The 23846-nt window shown below is 43.6% G+C and overlaps 2 protein-coding genes across 5 annotated transcripts in view; one reads left to right on the top strand and one right to left on the bottom strand.

Moving 5' to 3' along the window:
• The window catches only part of ALS2 (alsin Rho guanine nucleotide exchange factor ALS2), a 223144-nt gene that overhangs the window by 54172 nt on the left and 145126 nt on the right, over nucleotides 1-23846 (bottom strand). For all 4 annotated transcript variants that reach the window (XM_039389606.1, XM_039389605.1, XM_027731537.2 and 1 more), the window contains one exon: nucleotides 1747-1872. The gene's annotated coding sequence lies outside the window, so the exon portion shown is untranslated. The remainder of the gene's footprint in view (nucleotides 1-1746; nucleotides 1873-23846) is intronic.
• Nucleotides 1-23846, top strand: part of CDK15 (cyclin dependent kinase 15) — a 42414-nt gene that overhangs the window by 17980 nt on the left and 588 nt on the right. The window contains exons 11-15 of the mRNA XM_039389628.1: nucleotides 1763-1856; nucleotides 6525-6588; nucleotides 13674-13722; nucleotides 16305-16444; nucleotides 21722-21859. Of these exons, the coding sequence (XP_039245562.1) occupies nucleotides 1763-1856; nucleotides 6525-6588; nucleotides 13674-13722; nucleotides 16305-16444; nucleotides 21722-21831 (457 nt within the window). The 3' untranslated portion in view covers nucleotides 21832-21859. The remainder of the gene's footprint in view (nucleotides 1-1762; nucleotides 1857-6524; nucleotides 6589-13673; nucleotides 13723-16304; nucleotides 16445-21721; nucleotides 21860-23846) is intronic.

The following is a 23846-nucleotide window of genomic DNA, read 5'->3' as shown; positions in this document are numbered from 1 at the left end:
TGCCTGGAGTCTGTAAGAGCATATTAGAAAAGCAAGGAGCTCATCACACAACACTTGCCAAGGTTAGGATACAGGAAGCTAAGGGAAAGTGCAGCAGAGATGTTTGTAGAAATAGCATTAGATATGGATCTGCAAACAGGCTTGGCATCACTTGGTGTGCAAGTATGACCAAAATGAATACCACAGATGAGCTACATGTCAGGGTTTCAACTGACCACAGCCAGGTGGGAAAAGCAACTACAGTATTGCAAAAACAAGGTGGAAGGAGTAACACATGAGTACAGATGACCAGAAGAGATTACCAGTTATTGCTCAGCCAGTGAAAATATTACTCTAAGAGCTTGTAAGACAAATCAAGGGTTTCAACACTTGAACTTAAAGGACTCAAATATGCTATAACCAAAGACTGACGCTGAAACCTGAAAAGCTGTGATGGGGCTTAGTGAAAAGACAGAAAATCTAGAAAACGTTTTGAGGAAAATGACTAAAAAGTAAATGAGGGGAGTTTTACACCGTACAATAAGAGATGGGAATAGCTGCAAATAGGTCAGTCTACCTGACTGTCTACAACTATCTCATCATTATTGCTGTGAGGACTAATCCACCTTAGTAAAATTAAGCATTTTTGCAGGTGTTGGGTGTTTTTTAAGGTGACTGATTTGCTTTGGCACAAGTATAGTGCAGGGGATGACGTAAAAATAAGAACACTTTAAGTTGGTGTTATCGCAAGGTTCTTTATGCTATGATATCTTGCTTTCAGTTTTCCAAGGAAGAGCTAATTGCTTCTGAAGGAAAAATCAATCTAGTAGTTAGTGCCTCTGGGTTCTTTCTGCATCTATTATATCCTTCAAGCCAATGTAGTGTGTAGTAGTTCCCTGTTTATCTTTCCAACTGTTAGCACTTGGATGTTGCACCCTTTTTTCATGGGAAGCAACCTCATATTCCACAGGCTTGTGCCACGCCCATTTTTTAAGATGATTTGTAACAGGATTAATTGACAGAGACTTGAAACAAGTTGTTCTGTAATGGAAAAAAAGATGGTGCTTAGCGGGTTTCTTTTCCAAGGATATCACCTGTCTTGTCATGCTGGTGAAAGGTGAATTGGGTTTTTTTTGTGGGTGGTGTTGATAAGAAAAAGGAGATAGGAACAGACTTGTATGGAACTTTGACTGCTTTGTTTTTTTCTAAAATCCTGGAAGGATGTGAATGCTCTGGTCCTTTTTGACTTGTGAGCTTTCCAATTCAAGTGATTCAATCTGTCGGACTAGGATGAGGTTAGTGATACTACATACAACTTGCAACAACAGCCAGTTGCAAGTGCCTAGAACGTGGTGCAAGATCGGGGATGTACAAGATGGCCCTTCCCAAAGGAAACCTTCCTGACTTTCCACAATCAGTAAGCATTTTTATAGTGCTAGATCCTGCCCACCACCATACTACAGAGATTTATCAGTCTTCGCTGAAGCCTCTATTTATTTACATATATACAGACACCCCACATCCTCTCTTGCTTCACACATACTCTCACTAGACGTCATGAGGTGGATATACAATACTGACACATCAGACTGGTACTTTTCAGACTTCAGCTGCAATATATATATAGAATTTACAGCTTATATCAGGATTTCTGCATGTACAAATCAGAATTTCTGAATTTCCAGTCCCACAATTATATCTCTACTTTTGTCCCTGCCCATCCCAACAATCACATTACGTAAGTCATGTATGTGAATGAGTTAATACCTTGGATTTCTTGCAGGAGTGCAGGCTGTATATTTGTTGAAATGATCCATGGTCAGCCAATATTTGCAGGAACTTCTGGTACTCGTGAACAGCTGGAGAAGATCTGGATGGTGAGTAAAATATACCCTGAAATGGGAGAGACAAAGAATCTGTTGTTCCAGCCTACTTAATTTTGAAGTCCTAAGCATAGGTCCTGTGAATAGCAGAAATAATTTGGTCTAATGTACCAAGTTATAGCAGACTTTGTAACCCATTTTATATTTGGCAACTTTCTTACAGACACAAGTGTAAATCAAACGATTTCCCTTTGATGTTTGTCATCTTATCAAAAATTTAAAGCCAATTAAAATGACATCAAATTGAAGGAGGCATAAAAGGTGTGCAGGTACTGCAAATGCTGTTGCTTCTTGTTAAATCCTTTTCTTACTGTAGGATACAGCACACCATATTCTCACAAAGGAGCTCTAATACTGCTCTTAAACTACCTTGAAAATGGCAAGGCCCTGAGGTTTGTCAGAGATCCTTCTTCATTTTACCTTGGAACGTTTTGTATCATCCAGTTTATGGTGCAGCTCTAGAGACTGCTTTGGCATAATGGAAAGTGTGAAATTACTTTATAAAGGCAGCAGTGAGTGAGAGCAGACATATTCAGAAGCCTCTTAAGCTGTTTTTTTCTGCTGGGGAAACAGAAACGTGGGGCCACGTCCTTAGTGCAGCTGGGTAGAACCGAGGCAGTTGGCAGCACTGATGGATTCTGTATGTTCCTGACCACTCTTGCTGACCCTCTTGCTGACTCAACAGGAAGGTCAGCCTATGGACTCATACTGGCTTTTGTTGTAGGTGTCTGCCCTTTCACATCTGCTCCCAGGGACTCTTCTGCATAGAGTGTTTCCCAGGCATGGGTTTTCAAAGGAGAAAGTACAGAAAAAATGAAATTTGGAAAGTCATGAGAAATTACTTTATAGCCTCAAGACTGTGTAAGTCAGATTTTTCCTCCTTAATCCCTTTATCCAGAAACACTTCTGCTTGGTAGGGTTTTCCTCTCTGTTTGTAGCTAGACTGTGATGTCAGACAAGTGCATCCAGTTCTTAAGACTTGAGTTCAGTCCATTTAAACAAATGCTGACTTTCTCTTTCATAGAGAGTGGGAGAAAAAAAGAATTACTGAGAAAAAAAAATCCATACTTGGCCAATTAACAGGGTTCAAAGCCAGGGCAGGGCCCAGTTTCTCAGAGTGTGAATGAAGGGTATCCTTACAGTTATGTCTCTGCAATCTCTGGATACATTTCCTGTGGGTTTGCATTAGAGGGTTATAGCACTATCGTAATTTCTCTGGCATTATAACTAATACCGTGATTAATAGGATTTGGGCTATAGAAGGCAAAAAACCCCTTATTTAAAAATCATGAGGAAGCCTTAAGAGCTATGAAATAATTAGTGCTTTTCACAGAAGGTTTTATGTTATTATACAGCCTGGAATGAGGCTCCGTGTTAGGCCAAGATTTCAAAGCTCCTTAGCGGCTTTCGATGTCTAGCTTGAGATATTTTGCCGAGTGTGAGGTTCAGAACAGGGACTCCTACTGTTTTCTAATAGTCAGTTCTTTTCATGTACTAATAATATAGAGGCCCCCTGCACTGGTTTAGAGACCATCTGCGTTTGTGTGCATGAGTCTGTATCAGCCAGCACGCTTATCTCCACGTAGGACTGATGGTTCAGAAACCATATAGATATTTGGCTGGAAAATCCCCATTCTGTGAAATGTGCTTGTCCTGTTGAATCATCAGGACTGACTGTCATTTCACCAACAATTCTCCTAGAGGTAAGGGCCCCCTTAAGCAGTCTCCAATCCTCATCTCTATCCCTGGCTGCTCATTGCTGCTCCTGTGTCACCTCTCACATGTGGGGCTACGTGAACTGGGGAACCTGTGACTTTGTTTTCTCCCTGGCTTACTCTAAATGAGAACAGCTCTTTTACCCAGCTCATCTTCTGGCTGCACAAACAGCAGCATTAATGACCAGTAGTACTCAAGAAGGCATGGCACAGGAGCAGGGCCAAATGGGAAGGGAAGGCTGGCAGTGCTAGTTATGGAAGTATGGCATGAATGAATGCGAACTGCAGCATCTCCAGTTCACTCGTGACATGGAGAGTGAGCAAACCTGACAAACTTAAGGTCCATCATTCAGATTTTCAGAGATCAGGCATAGGTTTTGCATGCAAAACTCCATCTTATTGATTAACGTAGTGCTGAGAAGGACTTCATGTGGGCTGGATTAGGCTGCAGAATGCCACCAGTGTGCTTCTGGGGCTGAGCTGAACACGCGACAAATGCCAAATGAATGACTACAAGGCTTCTTGACATAAAACATAGAATAAAACTTCCCAACAAAAGTAAGCCAAATCAGCTAGGTTGATTCGTTCAGCTAAGTTGTCACAGGAGAAGCAAGCAGTCAGAGGGCAGAGAGACAGAGGACAATGATTTACACCGACTGAAACCACTTGCTGAAAAACAGGCGTTGTAAAAACATTTCTGGCTGAAACTGTGCCTCTTCCCAAGTGGACTGAACTGAGCTGCACCAAGACCTTTCACTATAAAGTATAGAAAAGCTGCTTTGCTTAGTCTGATGGCATGGACCAGGGAGTTAACAGCTAGATTTGATAGGGTGGATATACAACAGGTAAAACAATTGTCAGAGTATAATTAATTTCAATTAAATAAATGTAATGCATTGTCTGATTTGGCAAGGAATCTCACTAAAGGTCCAGGGGGGAAGAGGATGAGGGAGAGGAGATCACTTGCCCTGTTACATTGGAGAACAAAAGTAGATCCAAGTGCATGGGTTGGAAAAGCATCTTTTATAAAGAAAAGGCTCAGAAAATACAAATTTATATGGCATTCAATGATTGGTCCCCTGAGTGCTTTCACACTTCAACAAAACAAAATTAAAGTATTTGCTGAAAACCTTATGTAGCAAAGTACGAGCATGCACAAATAACTATTTTTTTAAATTCTTCACCAAAAGAAGCAGAGTGATGAGCTGACCCTGGTGAGTATGATTTTACTATATCCTGAACTTCCCCAGCTTCTTCTGATGCCTTTAGAACTGATGTCCAATGGCTCACAAGAAACCTTGAAGCATGAGGGCCCACATTAATGCTTCCTATAAATCTAATCAGATAGCAAAAGAGAGCAAATTCTGGATTCAAATTTGGATTCCAACACTTTCCTGTGCATATAGAGTTTGCTTTGGGCTGACCTGCCCTACTTACATGATATACACACCGGTCATGAATGCGTCCTCGTCCCTTGGTGGAAATCAACTTCCAACATCCTCACATGGCTGAACACTGCAAGACACCTTCTCTTTGGGGAGTTTGAAAACTCCCAAGACTGATTTTACAGGTGAGCAGAGACAAGGGTCCTATCCCTTTTTCTTTGCTGTGGCAGGCTAAGTCCATAAGCAGTTTGGAAACAGGGGCCACAGCAAGCCACATCCCTCCAGAGCCCGCCATGCAAATATGTACCAGTTGTGAGATGCAGTCCCTGCTCATGGCTGTCTTCTCCAGGTAGCTGTAATTGTCCTCACAGCTGTTTCCCAGCTGTGAGTGAGAAAAGCAATCAGCTACCAGATGCTTAACAACTACAACAATCAGGCTTTATGTTTTTTCCTTCTTCAATGTATTTTTTTTACTGATGTCTGTTTTCTTGCAATCTTACCACAAGTTTTTGTGAGGCTGAGTTCCCTATATCACATATCTCAGCTTACATTTTAAGGAATGGGGATTGTCTATCCTATGCAAGATGTAACTTTTGTGAGACAAATCTAATGTTGGAGAAGAGAAAGTGAATAAAAACCCTGAAATTTTTCATGTTAAAATTTCACTGGTTTTTAAGGACATCTGATAATTCTGTGGGTTGTCTGGATGATAAGCTTTGAGTGCTTGGAGCTAGCAGTACTGATTTATACTACCCTTTCACATTCTGTGAGGTCTTCTTAAATATGTGGCTTTACCTCTTTAGCATGAATCATGCATATCAATAGGCACAGAGCTTTTGCATGCATTAAGTGATAATAATAACACTGAACATCTGCAACTGCAGAAATCCAGATGCGCTTGAACTCACACATTTCAGCAACTAAAATGAGGTTGGAGGAGGCTTTACTGGCCCAGACTTTGCTCAACAAGCAGTTACTTCTGAAGCCCACAGCTCCCAGTAAAGGCCAAAGACACTGCTGAAGCTCTGCATCCTTCAGGATGAGGCACCGGATTGCTTTCTAGCACCTGCCACTGGACCTGTCTGCCAGCTTTTCTTTTTCCCCTCAGAAGGTAGGGGTTTCTGTCGCAGCTCACAGCCTGTGCTGCTGCTGAGTGTATCAGCTGCTGCCAGTGCAAATGGGCAGAGTAAGTCCCCAGTGCAGCTCTGGCTCAGGAGGACACCTTCAGCACTGAAAGGGGCTCAACAGCCCCCCGGGCTGGCAAACACAGGCAGAAGTGGTACCTGGCAGTGAAGCTGCATATGCCTTCACTGATGTTCCCAGCAGCAACAGCATTCAATCTCAGCAGGATCCTTTCTGCTACAAAATCCAAGTGTTAAAATGTCAGTGTCCTTTACGCACAGTGGTAGATCCAGACCCAGACAGGGCAGTGTGAATTCCATGCTGATTTACAGGAAAGGCCAGTCACTCTCTGTTGAGACTGCTTTCTCCAACTCCACACCAAGGGAAAGTACTGGCAGAAGGAGATAATTGCTCTTCTCACTCTTTCTTCTTTTGCATAGGTATTGGGGGTCCCAACTGAGGACACCTGGCCAGGACTTTCCAAGCTCCCCAACTATAACCCAGGTAGGATTTAACTCACAAGAAGGCCAACTTTTTCTCTGAGCCACTAGCCACTCGATTTTTGGGTCAGTAATTCTCATTATGAAAAATCCTGTGCTTCAGTGTTACTGAATCCCTCGAGCTACTTAATGACAGCGGTGTTGTAGGACCTACAACAACAGTGGGACTGGCCTAGTATGCAATCAAAGGTACATGCATGGCAAAGTTGCCTCAGTGAGTGCTGGATATACATAAGTATAAAGGGAGATTTCATTGCTGCAAGTGCTCACATTCTCCACTTCTCAATGCAAAGGACCAATGTCTCCTGGTTTAGACTGGAAAAGCTGACAGGCACCTGGAGACACAGTTTATCTGAACTCTCTTTATTTTTATGGAGATTGGTTTGGGGACCTTTAAACCTCAGCTTTAAAGGTCACTGTCCCTGATTTTGATGTGGGCAAGGTGAGAAATCTGTGTGATTTATAAAACTGGATTCTTTTATTTCCACATGGGCTGGTAGAGGAGTCTGTGTCCTGGACTTCAAAGGGCCAGTTGTCTCTTATTTTGATGTGGGCAGGTTGAGAAGTAGGCTTTGAAAAGCTAGCTCAGTCACTCTCCCTCTCCCTCTCTCTCTCCCTTTCTCTCTTTCTCTTTTTGTTTAATGTTTTCTCCTGGGAAAATATATTCAAGTGTCAGTGAGGGGGAAATGATGAGCACTGATTCTCAGCCTCTCAGCAGGATCATTCTGTAAAAGAAATATAAAAGTGAAATATTAAAAACCCTGGAATGTGAAATTCACCCATCTACAATCTAGCCATTCTCTCTCACTTGTACCCTAGGAGAGTGGTGGGGGGAGCCTGTCTATCTGGAAGGAGAAAAAAAGAGCAGGGGGGAGAGGAGGAGGGAGAAGACGTGCTTTGAGCAAGAGGTTTGCAGGTTTAGTAGAGCATAGTAACATCTTTTCAAAGAAGTGGGTGTTGCTCTGTGACCCAGTCCAAGAAGCCCCTCCTTTGATTATGTTGCATGAACACTGAACAGCCCCCATTTTCACATGGTAGCCGAGATTGGCTGAACAATAACCTGGTCTCACAGTCGAAAAGGCTGGAATCCTTCACACAATTAGCTGAGACACATTAATCAAACCAGCGTGAAATGGGAATGTGTCGCTGTCCACAGCAAGTTTAATTTGGATAGCAAGCAAGCACAGAGCAGACAGCTGGAGGAAGCATTTTCTTCTCTAAGTTGTAGAAGGCTTGGCTGGGTAGTCTACAAGTTGAGAAGAGTAGTCTGGGAGGAAAGAAATGCTCATTTGTGGGACATACTAATCACAAAGAATTTTTTTATGCCAGTCATCTGCTCACACAAGGCCAAAAACTCTCAGTGATGATGATTAGGTATCCTGATGCTATATAGAGGGACAACCTAAAAGTGCAAGCATGAAGGCTACACTGGCAAAGAAACTTGTTCAGACAATGGAGAATGTGAGTGCCCAGAAGTGCCCTGAGCAGTGACTCCCACTTAGCAGTGTTTGGTCTGAGGAGCAGTGCTGTCCTCTGCTCTGCAGAGGGTGCCTTTTGCAGGGCCGTGAGGGAGAGGACAGGCAGGCAGGCAGCGTGGCAATAGCTCCAGTAAAGTCAAGTCTAGTCATCATAAGCAGTTTTCAAGCCTGACTTGCTTTCAGACTTGATAAAAAAGTCCCCTTAATGGATGGACTCCAGAGGGCCAGAATTGACCTGTGCTGTGATCCTGGGATGCTGGCACCTTTTGTGGCTGGACCAGGCAGAAATACAGGAATCAGAAGATACCTTTCTGTGGGAGCATCCCAGCATGCTAGCAAACACATGGGAGAGGGGAGTTACATCAGTATTTGGGGCAATAGCTGTGCCAGCTTGAGAGGCAATATCCCTTTCCCCTCCTCAGAACCTGCCTAAGGGGCTGTGAGCTGTTCCAGCCACATACTGGAACGAAGCACTTGGCTTGCACCTGGGTTATACAAACCATTCTAAACAGAAGAAGGTCAGTCATATAAGGTTGGACTATTTACCCTACTCGGGAACTAAATCAAGTCACTTTTTGATGAGACTGCTGGTAAGGAGGCAAATTAGTCTCCTTGTTTAAAGCTGTTTGCCATTTACATGCTTCTGGGTGCTTCCCCTCTCTTCCCTGAAGCACAAAAGCTGTTCATACTCCAGGACTTGCTCAGCCCGTGTGGAATCTGTGGAGTCTGGCTGAGAAAACCTTCTCTCCTGAGGTTATTCCCAGACCATTTGTGTGAATCTGGGTGCCTGGGTTGGTTCAGATAAGCAAACAAACTTTGGAGCTCTTCCCCAAATCTGATGGTTTGAATTCTTTTAGCTAGTCCTATTGATGTTTGAACTGAGCACAGGCAGCAAACAAACAAACAGGTTCCTGCCCGAGGCAAGGAACAAACACCGGCAAAACAAAGCACTGAGGTGTGATCCTATTCTCATTGAAGTTGATGGCAAAACTCCCCCTGGATTCAGCAGTGTAGGCTCAGCCCCAGACTGAGGTTGTTACTGGAAGGGTTCCTGAGCCAGGTGGGTTAGTAGAAATCTTTGAAATGAAAGCTGGAAATCTTTAGATGTTTTCCTGTCATTACTGTGGGCTTGAGCACATCCTGCTGCAGTCTGAACAGAAGATACAGCATGGGCTGTGGGGTCTGTGAGCCAGGCACACACAGGGCAGCTGGAGAAAAAGCAACTCCACTGCTTCCTCTATGAGCAACTGGCAAGGGATGAAATGCACAAAGGAGTATTTGACCACCTGTGTCTTCTTGCACAAAGAAGCTCAGAAACAGCCTCATGTCCATTGCCTAGTTTGCCAAAATCTCAACCTGTGCCTGGCCACAGGCGAACAGGAAGGATGGGTGAGCAACTCGTCCATGGCCAACCCTGATGACTGTGATCTCACCTCCCCTCTACAGAAGAGGAGATACCTAGGGTAGGGAATTACATGCAGTTATGGGGCCTGAAAGCATGTTGTTCCTCCCTTCCCGGCTTGAGAACCATTTCCTGGAGAGCATGAAGGGTTGGGAGAACTCCTGCCCCACATCTCAGCACACTCCCTGGCCCTCTCCCTGGCTCCCTGGGCTTAGCAGCCCTGCCTGTAGTGACAAGGCTTTGCCCTGTGTTTGTTCATTTGTTCTGTTCTCCTCATTTTGCTTCCCCTGAAAGAGGCAGTTGTAGCTCTGTTAACACTATTTTTGAAAGCTCTCATGCTGTGTGAGCTCAAATCCTTGCATTAATCTACTGCTGTGTTCATTTCACTGCGCTGAAAAGCAGTGAGTTTAAATCCCCTCTAAACACCATTGGTGACACCAGAAGGCCAGTGTTTTGATCCAGCCCCATTAATGGTTACAAGTTTGAATCTAGACAGCGGGGGTCAAGGGCAGGAAAGGATTAGGAATCACAGCCCATGACATTAGGCTGGTGCTTTTGCCAAACTGGGAATACTGGAGTGTCCAATGTACCAAGTTAGTTTTTGTTTCCTTTTTCTTACATTTGGATTCCAAAAAGTGAAGAACAGTGCTTATCTATCTAGAACATGATGAACTTGCTATGAGTGAGCTTTACTCCTTGATTTATCACGCAGGCTGACTGATGAAGTCTCCTATGCCAGGTAGTATCACCTTACGTAGCAGACACAGGTTTTACACAGCACCCTTTCAGATGCACCAATGACTTTCAAATTAAGCCTAGTTTTTTACAGATCTGCAGGCTTTGGTATGAAGAATGAGATTTAGAAGCTTTCCAGAGGCAGCTTGTGCTCCCAGGTACAGAATTTCAGTGTCTGTTGAGTTTCCAAATTGTCACCAGCAGATGGAGGCAACAAGCAGCAGGCCCTGAAACGCAAACTTCCCATGACATCTGTGAGAATGCAGATGAAGGCTGCACTCTGAGTGCTTTTCCTTTTTTTTTAATAGCTCTCACTTTTTATGCTGACGTTTCATTTACTGAATGGGATGGTTGAAAACTGAATTCTAAAACGATAAAATTTTTGTTGTCATAACAAACTGCATGTGGCTTTGATTTCAAAGGGAAGAGCAGCACTGTAGCTAACATGCAATATATGCTGGGCAGGGTGTAGGGAAACTTCCTATCTGTGTGGCACTGGGCACAGCCTACAGTTTCCAGCCTGCCACACACACAGAGCTCTGCTTCTGTCCTGCAGCCACAGAGATTTCACTAATGAGAGAAATTTTCCCTGTGAGCCTGCAAGCACAGCACCTTCGTCCAGCAGCACTTGGCATCCTCTTTCTCTCTCTTCATCAATTAGGAAAGTTTAACTTTTGTCCTCTAGCTTGCTTGCCTCATTATCAGTTCATTAGCCACTTCCACCTGGGTTTTCAAATAGGAAGGTATTTCCTCATTAGCACAAACTGCCTTGCATACGGACAGAGAAAACCAAACCTAAACCAAACCTAAGCGCTACCTCTTCAGATCTACTCATATTGTTAAAAAAGCCAATCAGCCCTACACAATCCCATCATTTTTATGTCTAGATCATCATCGTGAGACGATTAAATCAGTAGTTCATCCACTTTTTGGAATGATATCCAAATATTCTTTATCTCTTACCTTTAGGGAGTAGCTGTTTACATTGTCTTACAATTTTAGATTGGTCTTAATCTTACAGTAGGGAAAATATTTACTGCTCTGTTTTTACCCTGCTCAACACAATGGTTCCTTGGCATTCTCTAAGGGTTTGTCTATATGGGGTCAGTCAGGAGATTAATCTGAACTGATTTAAAGTGGATTAGTTAACTGCACTAAATCCTCGAGCAGAGATGCACTGTTTTCTTACCCATATCTTCCATTTATAATCAAAGTTCTGCATACTCAAAGTGGCAAGTTTGGCAGTCCTCACTCAAGCGGAATTCTCCACAGAGGGATGTGTTTGGTCAGGGACAGCCATAGTTGGCTCAGTGGCTCTTACACTATCCCTTGCAGATAATTATTAATATTCATGTTATATAAATGATAAATTTAAGTCAAGAGGCTTGCTCAAGACAGCAAACACTATAATTCGGGTATTCCTCCCAGTTCCCAGTAAGCAAGCTGATATTTCTATTGGTAATGTAAAGAAAATCCTATTTCCTCTTTGGAATATTAATCCTGAAAACTCACTCCATAAAAACAAAGTGACATTTCACTTGGATATTATTGAACTGCACTGAACATTCATTTTTTTAAATTTTATGTTAAACTCATTAAAGAATATTAATGTTAAAAGATTTCAGTAGAGGAAATACAATATTTCAGTCTTCTTGACATTTTTACTAAATATTAAATGAAATTGATATATTATCATGGAATATTTCCATCTCCCAAATGAAATTTTTCTGGCAGAAAGATATAACATCTGAAAGATTTTGGCCACCTCTGTGAAGAGGCAAAAATTTATATTTCATACAGAAAAACCTTATGCCTTTTGAAACCATTTTTTAAATTGTTTTTCTTCTATTCTACCTGAAAATTTTACATCTTTACTCAATATGGATAATGTATTTCTACACATTTATTACAGTCAAGGGAGCAAAAAGAAGGAAAGATGATCCAGTGAAAATGTTATTAGAGATCCAAGGGGAATGTTGTGCCAGTTAGTCTTGGTGACTGATTTGGGAAGGGAATATTCAAGATGCTAACATATAACTTCTATATATTGGCAATAATTCCAGTGTTCTGGCACCTAAACATGAATCCCATCCCAAGTTATATTGTCATTTACTGTTCTAGAAGTTACCTTAGTATTTGGGTGTAGGAGAACATTTCAATTGTGAACTGTTACTTACCCTGTGATAGGCAGGTTTAACAATCTGCTGGCCTGGTTTAATGGTGAAAGATTGCTGCTGGAAAGGTCAAGGGCGGGAAGTTCAGTAATTTACACTTTGTCAAATTGTCTGTGCATGGGGTCAGACACTGAGTGACTGAGTCTGCGGGCCTGGCACTCTGGAAATGGCCTTATGCAGGCAGAGGGGACTCCCACTTTGCCTGCAGCAGGCAGCTCCTGGCCCTGAATGATGTGCCTGGTGCTTCCAGGTGGGAAGTGAGGGAAGATGCTCTTGGAAGGTGCAGCACAAACCCCAACCGAGCTCAGAGTCTACTGGCAACAAACCACTGACACTTGCCTCCCGGTGGTCTCACTGCTGTAGGGAATTCTTGTCCAGGCTGGGCTGTGAGAGAGGTCAACACCACCCTTCCTGCTCTCCTGTCCATGACTAGAGTACCACCGTTCATTCCCTGCTGCCAGCAACGGTGCTCAGGAAAATGTAAGTGGGTAGAAATTACAGCCTCTCTGATGCAAGAAAACGTCTCTGTTGATCAGCTCTAAGGGAAAATTTTCCAGGCTTAAGCCATTCATTCATATCTAAGCCTGAGAAAATTCATGCTTTATAATAAAACATTTGAGGAATGTATTGCTCTACATTTTCCACAATGTTTAGAAATATGTCCTTGAAAAACATCAACAAGAACGCAGCCTTCACAAAACTGTGAACTCTGTTAAGTTCCAGTCCGGTAGAGATCACGTAATCATTAAGTACTAAGCCTGCATGAGAATGGTTAACTGGATAAAGAACAAACTTAGTGAGGGACTGGCAGTGAGAGCACTGGGCAAGAAGAGTGGGACCCCAGCACCTTTTCTCTGGTCCCATCTTTCTGCCACATCGGTGCAGAAAAGCCCCATGTACCCACAGGGCAATATGTGAAGCTCAGCAGCCCCTTGGAAAGCCAAGACAATTGCTGGGGATTCAGATCTGCAAACCTCCGTCTGCTTCCTTTGTGCAAAGGCTTTAGGGACTAGTACTGCTTTAACTGAAGTCAAAGCTAAGACTTGCACTGTAACAGAAGGAGGCCCAAAGCCTATACTCACAGATATATGAAAGGAAAGGGTTACAGAACTGGAACAGCCTTATTAAAATCAAGGCTGGTGCTCAAGTCCTATAGGAATAATGTATATTTATACATACTAAGATGACAGATTCTATAGGGCTGTTTGAAATTCTGAGCACATATTTTTTGTAAGGGCTCAAAGAATTGTATTTGGCTTGATTTTCATTTAATCTCATGATTGCATATTACACTTTCTAGAACTGGTTGCTTCCAGGAGACCTCAGAGACTCCGAGTCATCTGTAACAGGTAAGCTACCAATCATGGCAATGTCAAAATCGCCTCTGGGTTTATTTGTTTCTTCATGCAATCATTTAGCTTGAAATGAGCTCCTTTGGCAAGCCCAGGAAGTGCAGGGTGGCTCTGCAGTAACAAGCAGATCTAACGTCAGTTAAGCAACTGATTTTCAGAGATCGCAGTAAAGGTAGGCACATAGTGGGTTTATTATTCTCAGAGGAGTAGTGATTATTCTGAGATAAGCAGTGATTCAATGACATTATGTGCAGCTTTTTGTGGGGCACAGTTCGATTCAGAAGGTCAGACTTTCCCAGGCCCTCTTGCCCAGACTGAAGACAGACTTTGCACTGTCCCAGTTTTCATTTCTGAAAACAAACTGTAGGAATGTTGCTCAACAGCAGTAAGGAAGACATGCTAGGACAGCGTTTTCATAAGACAATGAAATAATCTTGTGATTAGTTAGGAGAGGGAAAATCACATTCTTAGTGGCCAAAAGCTATGAGACTAAGGCCATACTCAGCTTGACCAGACACACCAGCACCGCTGAATCACCCCCTAGTGTGCTGAGAGAAGGGAGTATTTTTTCAAGCGCACATATGTACACACACACACATATACAAAAAGCATGTATGTATCAGTGAAAGAAATTTATAACTAGGCAAAGTGCTGTAACCAAGCTCAGAGAGTCATTAACATCAAATCCCCACAATACTGATTTTGAGGCACACAACAGGTTTTATACATAGGTAGGAAAAGACGGGGCAGGATTTGTCCTCAGGATTGTGTTCAGGCAGAGGTCAAGAATGAAATATCCTTTGAGGACATAACCACATTTTTCATCGCTGCTGTTTATTATCTATTCAGCTGACTGCTGAACAACCCTGCTCAGAGGGGTTTTCCATATGCTGTTCTGAACAAACATGCTGAAGTTTTCCGCAAAGCACAGGTTGCTGAAATGTCAGCCATTCTCACACACAACTTCAGAAACACACAAAGCTCAACATGTCCCAAACCCTGATAACGCAGGTCCTGGAACAGAACAAATCCTCTCTCAACCTGAACAAAGAATTAAGTATACTTGCAACTCTGCTGTATTGTACTTCTGCTTTATGGCCATAATCCCTTGACAGGCCCCATTACAGCTCCGTACCAGCGGGCTGACCCAGCGCCTCTGTGGCAGGGCTCTGGGCTGCTCATGGGCCAGCTCCAGCTCTGTGTTACAGAGTCCTTGTGCTGGTAGGGCCAAAAAACTGCCTTGGCGTGCTCAGCTCCGGAGAAGGAAAGAGCTGCTTCATACAGACTGCTCAGCCATGACTCTCCATGGCCAATTAAGAAATCAGAGGGGAGCTCTGCAGAGCTCGGCCAACACCGGGAAGCCTGAGCCGTGGTGGGAAGCACTGAACTGTGTTGCTGCCCAGTGTGGGAGCCTGCAGAAATGGGGACTGAGGGGGCAGAAGGTCTCCAGTAAGACCCTGCCATGGCAGGGGCAGCCTGGTGTGCAGTCTAGCAAGCAGGCTCAGACTGGATGCTGTGTCTCCCTGTCCCGTCCCTGCTCCCCAGGGAAGCAGAGGCTTGAATCGTTTTGCTGGAGGTGAAAATTCAGAAGTTATTTACCACAGTGAGGCCAGATACCTTTTATAAATTTGTTTCTCAGGGTGTCTCTCTCTACTTCTCTCTTTGTGTTTTTTCTTTTTCTTTTTTATTTTACAAAAATGTAAGCATGTCAGATGTCCCATATAGGGAGGGGGAGTGCAGGGGCAGGGGGATCCCGGCCCCTGATGTCACTTGGAGGGGAAGCACCGACAGGGGGGCCAAGGGAGGAAGCACAACAGGCCATGCTCTGATGGGCCTCCTGAAGCTGAAACGTGATCAGAACAAACAAACAAAGTAAAAGCTGTAAAACTAAATTACTATTTTTATTTGTTTCCTTGTCGGTTTGTTTTCTCTCCTCTACTTCCTCGTCCCCCCAGCTGTGTGCTCCTCTAGAGAGCAGCCACTTGGCATTGGTATTTGCTGAACATGGAGCATATGTGTATTACATCTATTTTAAGCACTCATCCTGAGAAACAGATACTTCTCTGTGAATCCCCAACACATTTTACAACCAGCTGCTGTACTGGTACTAGGGTAGGAAAAGAGGAAATGGTATTTTGTTTAGTTTTTTTAAGTTTGACCTCTGGTCTTCTCAGTGGGCCAGTCAGATTATTTTCTGCACTTGCATTGTCACTGTAAACTGGTAACACCAACCTCTGATATGCCAGTTACAACATGCAAAATACAGTCTCTCCAACATCATTTCCCCTTTCACTTACAGCCTTCTTTTTACAAAATAGAAATTTATTTTCGAATTCCTCTGTAAACATGAGTTTGAGCTGAAATTCTGTGTATATATATATATATACTCCAACATAATCAAACTCAGATGGAAAAGTGAATGTCCTTAAAAAGCTATATATCTGGAGTGGGTTTGTCCAGCTCCCCTGTGTCCCTCCCCTATCTCTGCCCCAAGCTCTGGGATGGGCTGGGTCATGTTCTGGTTCCAGCTTTCTGGCTTGTCCTCATCTCCTATGCTATTTATATTTCTGTTTTCCTAGGCTGAGCAGGGTGCCAGCAGCAGAGAATTTGGCCTCCAGGATGCTTACAGCCTTCCCTCGGGGCCGAATCTCTGCACAAGACGCGCTTCTACATGGCTTCTTCAGCCCTCTGCCTCCTCAACTCTGTGAGATTCCTGCTGGTAAGTTAAGTCTCGATTTCATCTCACCAAGAAAGAGCTACTGCACATGCTATTTGAGTTTCTTCTCTACTTTGATAGTCTCTGCCATTCACCTGGATGTCCCTCTTTTCTGTCTGCACCCCCCCCCCCACTTCCGCATGCTGCAAAGTTTACACCCCATTGCAAATTTAACAGCTTGCTTTTCTATTTTCTTCCACTTGACCTCGGTGTTAATACTAGAAGGGGACCTTGATGGGCTGCTACCACGGTCCATTTGCAAAGCAGAGGTGCATATGCTTCCACAGGTCCTTTCTCCCCCATTCTGTAACCCCAGGGGCCTGGAGCTTTCCCTCGGGCTGGCTCACACTGTGTATTCAGTGTAACTCACATGCTGATCCATCCTGATGTCCTGAATTCCCAGCTGCTCAGCATGATGTGCTAGCCCCAATTCCCTTGGACCACTCCTCCTGCTCCCTTTTGATGTTGAGACAGCTGTTCCTCGTACCCTGTCACACCACTTCTCCCTCAGTTTTACCTGCTTTATTTTCTTCTTCCCTTGCTCCCTTCTTTCGAGCACACAGCTGCACACACAGCTCTGCCCCTCCTGCCCTGAGCTGACAATAAATACAGGGTCTCTCAAGCTACAGATTCTGTTCCTCACTAGGCAGAGCTCCCTCCTGTTGGGCAACAAGCCAAAGGAACCTTGCATTCCCTGTTGCCTCCTGGGCAACCTCTCTACACTAGTTAGTTTGGTGGTGTTTTTTAAGACAGGAGCAATTAAGAAAAAGCCTTCATGGACTGTGTTGTCAAGCTATTGGAAAACCAAATTTCTGGCTCCTGCGACACATCCCAAGTGAAGGAGCAGCCAGCCAGCATTTCTCCCAAATCCCCAAACTGCTGCCCTTCAGAAGGTGCTCTGTGTGTGTATGTGCATGAGTGAGAGACATCTGCATTCCTTTTCTGTTCACCCAGCCACAGAGCACAAATCTACTTTGACACTTTTAGAAAAATGAAAAGATGGAATCTCGCAGGAGCCTGCCTGTGCTGGGGGGGGGAGGAGGGGAGCACGCACAGCAGGAGGGAAGTTGACTTTTCTTTATACATATAGGGTTTTTTCCATGCAGAGTTTAAATTATGCCTGATAAAAGGAGTTTCGTGGATGTTTCAGTTCTTTCAAACCCTCCTGGCTTCCTCCCAATTAAATGAGGTTTGTCAAAGCCACAGGGCTCTGCTGCTGCCAGAGAGGCGGACAAGCACTTCCCGCAGTGACATCTCCAATCCCCAAGGGAGAAGATGAAAGTGTCAGTGCCAAGAGAGAGAGAGTGTGTGGAAAAAAACAGGTACAGAGACAGACAGTGTGAGAGAAAGGGAGAGAGTGAGGAGAAATAGAAGGAATGAGAAAACAGATTGGCATAATGTATCAATCTCTCGGATGTGCTGCCAGCGAGGGGACAGAGTCATTTCACCTCGGTTTAAGCACCATCCCATATTTATTATCCCCCATATTGCAGCAAGAAGTACCTTGTGGACAGGAAACTACATGGCGTTATCATAGCAACCAATGTGTTGGGAGCAGAATCAAAGTGCACAGGGCTGAAACAAGTGCAGTATGATCACGCAAGACCATATTCAGGAGTGACTCATTAAGCCTGTAAAAATTAGGCAATTTTCAATAATTCCCCATGTAGCCATTCCTATTGCCACAATTGTGTAAGACGTTTGTTCTCTTGTGTCACGTTGGCATAACACTATTTTAGAATTTAACTGTATCATTTTCAAATTCTTGTTGCTATGTTAACAGTACAGATTTTAAATATCTTCTGTTCCCACTTTGTTCTGGAGGATTTGGCTATCAATTGCCATCCTCTGAAGGGGAAAGTTAATGCAGAAAAGTAAAGAATGAGCTGGAGATGAAAGGTGAAAGGAAGAGGTGGTTGATCCCAAGGTGTGTGAGAGTAAGAGGGAAACAACATTTGAAAAAATTAAAGCTTCCCGTAAGAAATTATTCTCTATTTTAATGAAATAATTGTATCCATAACTGTCCTTTCTATAAGTCGTTATGATAAGCTGGAAGCTAGAGGATGTTTTTCAAAGGTCAGTTAATGGGAAAAAAATAATTGGAGAAATCAGTATTTCACAAATAAGTACCCCTCCAAATAGCAAGTTTCTGATTACTGAGGGGAATGGTAATGGCTAGAGGCTGGCTGCTGCCCCTGGGAAGGGGGAGAGGGGGCACAGGGCTCTTTGCTTCCTGGTGGTCAGCTCCTACAGAGGGGAACAGGTTACTGTTGCTATGCTCATCTGAATGCAAAGTGCTAGAAAAAAAGAGTAACCCACGTTCTAAGGAGGAAGAAGACTCTGTCCTCTGAGTGGGACTGGCCCACAGATGGGCTTCTAGGCTGCTCACTCCTGTGCCTCTAGGGCTAGAAGGGAATGCAAAGGCCCAGGTTCAAACCCCACTCATCCTCTTGTTGGCCTTAATTCTACATGTGCCAACAGCACCACTGAATATAGCAAGAGAAGAGAGGTGCAGGGGATTCTCTAGCTTCCTTTCGGTGTGGCTGGTAGCCTAAGGGGTGGCAGTGATGACCTTTTGTAAAACTGGAGCATTTGCTGTCCTTTTTTTGGCTTAAGCCAATTCTGAGATAATTATCTTTGTGCAGTGCAGCCCTGCACTGCAGCAGCTCTGATAAAACTTCAGTCTAACCCTTTGCCATCTGCTCAAGCAGACTTTTTTCTGTCCAATTAATCCCTCCTGGAAGAAAGACGAGATCCTTGAATCAAGAAAGCATGAGTTGTGCTCTCAACTCAGTGTCAGTCCTGAAGTGCAAAGGGTCTTCTGGGAAGGTATCTCACTCTGTTGTCAGACAGGTCAGACACGGTAACAATTGCAGCTTATTATTCTTAGCTATAGATTTGGTTTATTGTCCCTCTCTTTTGCCCTCCAATGCTTTAGAGCAGGCTTGCAAGCAGGGAGGGTGAGCAGTGGGATTTGGGGTCATCAACAATATGCTCCCAAGAAAACATACTGCAAGAAGAGCTCTGGCTGAACAACCCAGGCACGCGGGCCAGGGAGGCCTGAGCTGGCAGCTCAGATCCTATCCCCACTGGACCAAGCAGAGACCTTTCTCACAGTGCAGGTGCTGCAGTTAGTCAAGTCCAATTTGTGCTCTGTGTGTTGCATGGATATGATCCTGGCTCTGACTAGGAGGTACTTGCTCTTTTTGGGTACGGTTGGTCTCTCATTGTTACCTCTCCCAACCGCTCAAAACCAGGGTGCCAGGTGGTGATGACACTGTACTGTTTGTCCAAAACAGCCTGCTGACAAGGAACAGAGGGGAGGCTTGATGTTGACAGACCACTGTCATTTTAATGCCTGTTGCATCGAAGCTAAGGCAGTGTGGGCAGTGAGGAGGTTAAGGCTGCAAGCCATTGCCTAGCAAAAATCCCATTACTGTTGGGATTAGCCAGTGCTGGTAGATGTTATCACAGGGGACATATAAAGAAGAGCTGGCTTTCAGGACACCTTGTTCGGGTTGACTGGTTACCCTAGATTCTCCTACATAGCTAAAAGGTTTATATAGTCACCTAATATTATTTTACCACTGTGCTGTGCCACCTCTGTATACAGCAAATAGATATCTGTCACTGCAAATCAGATACAGACACCTAGAAAGTGAAGTTCCTATCAGGTGTATGCATCTGGTTTATAATGTGTCTTAGTACAGGTATAAACCAAAGCTGGTGTTGAGCAGGAAATCAGCTTCCTAAGCCAGAAGCATTCTTATATGTGAGATGATAAAGCAAATCTTCACTTAACTCAGGAAAGCCACCTCTCACTTCACCCGCTCTGATCTCCACAGTGGTGGAAGGTCTCCTTGCTTACATACTGACAGGACGTTAAGGTTTTGTATTCTGTCATTAAGCCATCACCCTAGGAAAGAGCTATTGCAACATCACAGCAGATGTTTGCCAAGGGCACAGGACTCTGGACATGTTGCCCTGTTTCAACTCTTCCCCGCGTGCTGTCCTGGAGCAGATACTGTGCTGGCAAGTGCTGGGCACTGTTCAGGAGCACAGGGTGAAGGGGAAGATGGGAAAAAAAGGAAAGTTTCCTTTGCTCACTCCCCAGCTCCCGCTCTTGCAAAAGCACAACTGGTGCAAAGTTTGGCCCACATGACTTGTGGAAACAAAGTCCTACAGACATGGATCAAATGCCCTGACTCCCATTGATCTCAGGCCAGAGAATCTCTATAAAGGTCTTATTGTTCAGAGAGATGAACTGCTCTTGGGGGAGAGCACTGTTAATGCTGTTCATGGAGGCAGACACTATTGCATCAGAGGTTAGCAGATGTTTTTCTGCATTTTGTCTAATTGCAAGTTATATCTGATGTTTCTTTAACTTCCATTTCCCCTTTAGCACTCTTAAATGCAAATCTGAAAAGATTTAGTTGGCTTGTTTGCTGTGAAAGACATCCAGACTGGTAGTCTGGTGTAGTCGTTTCCCATCCTCAGGTGCACTTCTGACTTCACCCAGTTATTATCAGAAAAGAGTAAACGGGGATGTAGTGATCAGGTTTCTAAGGCACAAAAGTTAAAGCTAAGTTTGAGATTGTGACAGCAAGCAACCATGAGCACAGGAACTCAATTAGCCTGAAAGACAACTATCTCATTATCTTTCCTAAAATGATATAAATACATAAGAATATAAAAATTTAAAATAAACTCTCTATTGACTGTCTAGATGACTGGATTTCACTGCTCAATTTCTTTAAACACCCACTTTAGTATTTATTTATTCTAAGCGTGAAGCAGCTACGATAATTAGACTGTCAGATTTGGTAAGTTAATGAGGAGTCACTGGAGTGGAAGGTTTTGCATTTGTGAGATTGCTGAAGGAGAGAAGCCCTGTGCCTTCGCTCTATCTCTTTTTTCTTTTTCTTTTTTTTCCCCCTCTGCTGGGTGGGAAGGAGAGAGCTTGGCAGTGTGCAGATCCATTTGAATCCTTTTGATTAGTGGGTTGCATTCCTATCGCTGTTCTACCAAATAGTATTTTGCTGGTTGCTCCAAGAAAAAGAAAAAGAAAAAAGAAAAAAACTGCAGATGAGATTTCTAGAAAAGGGTGTCTAGATTAAAGAAATAATTTTCCAAAAAAAATCAGAAGGAATGCAGCTGTGTGAAATAGGAACCTGAATTATTTTATATTGTGGCTAATGTCACAAGAGAGCATTAGGAAAGTAGCACAATGAAGGAAAAGGACTATTTTGCAGCTTTCTCTTTAACCTGATTTTTCCACAGGACAATCAGTGCTCACAGTTCCAGGAGTGAGACTGCAACCTGAAATCTGTGACCTGTTTGCTTCTTACCGAAAAGGCCAGCTCTCAGGAGGTTCGAGCAAGTTCTGGTAGAAAGTAGGGATGACTAACTGATTCTTGGGTAAGCACATAGTTGCCACTGTCAAAGCTGCTGCCATCATCTTTAGCACATGAATTCCTTTGTGTATTTAAGATGGGAAAACAGAACTGATACCCGGGGCTGGATGATCACATCCCAGCATGAGGACAAAGTGGGAAACCTCACATTCAGAGAGAAGAGATCAGCAAGCCAATGGCCCTGAATGAACAACACACAGTAGTATTATGGGAAGTTTGGATTTGTTTTGTCATATTCCCAAGCCTCAGACCAGTGCCCTTTCCTCTGATGCCTCCGCAGTCAAAATATTGCTTCATCTCCCCACTGCTTAAACTGACCAAATTGTTTTGTTCTCTTTTGTCCTTGCCTATTGAGTTCACATTTTATAGCTTATTTGTTTTGATTTCACACAACTGGAACCTGAGCAGAGCTAGGCAAAATCTCCTTAGCTTGTAACATCCTTGGTTTTAATTAATCCCTATTTTAATATGACGCACCTCAGAACGATGCTTCAGCATCAATATTTTTCATCTCCTTTTTGTAACAGAAGACCAAAAATCACTGTTACTGGAAGAAGTTACCAGAAAACACCCTTTTATTATATCCCGTCTCTTTGTTTACTTTGTGCATTTGTTATCACCATGTGCCCTGTCAGTGTCAGTGCTGGGTCTGTGCTTGAAGGGCAGACCTGGAAACTGATCTTGAGGCCAAATTAGTTTGACTGTCTTACTGTCTGCCAAGCTAAGAGGCAACCTAGCTGTGATAGCAAAGTACACCTCAGCTAGCCATCTGTGCTCCCAAATGCATGGAGATGGCAGGTACCTGCTATAGGATCAGGTCCCAGCACTCAGTGCCTGGTCTCACAGCCTCTCTGTACCCCTCCTGCCCTCATCCTGTGGACAACAGCAGGCAGACAGGAAGCCTCGAGTCCTTTCAAGAAGGACCTGACAATGCCAGCCCTGTGACCAGATTGGGTTTTGGAAGCAGCCTGAATGCATTCCCTGCTCACCTGCTCAGCTGAGTGCAGACAGGATGACTGTTCCCTAATCCTGCCAAAAAAGCTGGCTGCCAGTTCCACTAAGGCTCTGGGACTACTCCCTTGAGGACGGCACTCATGCTTCAGTGTTCAATGAACTTGTATTTGGCCCATTTTAACTGACCTAGCAGTTCTCAAACACATCGTATCAGATGGTGAAAACTTGAAAATAGTAGGAGATAGTCTTAAACATTTTTTTTATATTAACCTGGCCTCAAAGTGTTTGTGTCACTTTTTTAAAGCTACTTACAAAGTACACTAAGCAAGCTTAAATGTCAGCTCAAGTTTTCTTCTCCAATTCATTACAGGAAAACATTCTGTAAGTGATGATGTTCATATTATTAATTATCTTTTTAAAAAAAGCATCTGGATTCAGACATGCAAGCAAGGTTAAAAATGAAAGAGTAATTTTTTTGTCATTTTAATAGGCTACTGATGGAAAGCAGGGGGTTCTGTATGCTTTTTCAAATCTAATGAGAGGTAGATAGGCATCTAAAGCACAACAGCCTCACATTGGCACATGAGAGAATAGAATTTCCTGGGAACATAATGAAACTGGTCAGCCTTCCTTCACTTGCCAACCTGAGTTAAGTTATAAAAGTAGACAAAACAAAAAAACCCTAAACATACCAGTCTTCATCTTGAATCCATGGGCCCCAAGCAACAGAGCAAGGGACAAAACATCATCACAGACTCCTCCTTGTTCTCCTTCTGGTTTCAAGAGAGGAAGAGGTACTGACAGTATCCCTGATATCCCAGGGTGACATATACTCCATGCCAACACTCCATTAATTTTCTACCCTATACCACCCACCTCTTTCCCTCTACCTGCTGAGGAGGAACAGATGGATCACTGGAATCTGCTACTGTTCTCATTCTGCCTCTCAAAATTCAGATAAATAATGCTGTGCCTCTTACATGTGTGTGCTACTGTACCAGCTAAGTGTAGTTGAATCTACAGGAAGATTAGAGCTT

Source organism: Pipra filicauda, unplaced genomic scaffold, assembly GCF_003945595.2.
Source record: "Pipra filicauda isolate LSUMZ 115617 unplaced genomic scaffold, ASM394559v2 scaffold74_size2892960_pilon, whole genome shotgun sequence".
NCBI classification, from domain to species: Eukaryota; Metazoa; Chordata; class Aves; order Passeriformes; family Pipridae; genus Pipra; species Pipra filicauda.
This window is presented reverse-complemented; position numbering and strand designations above follow the sequence as displayed.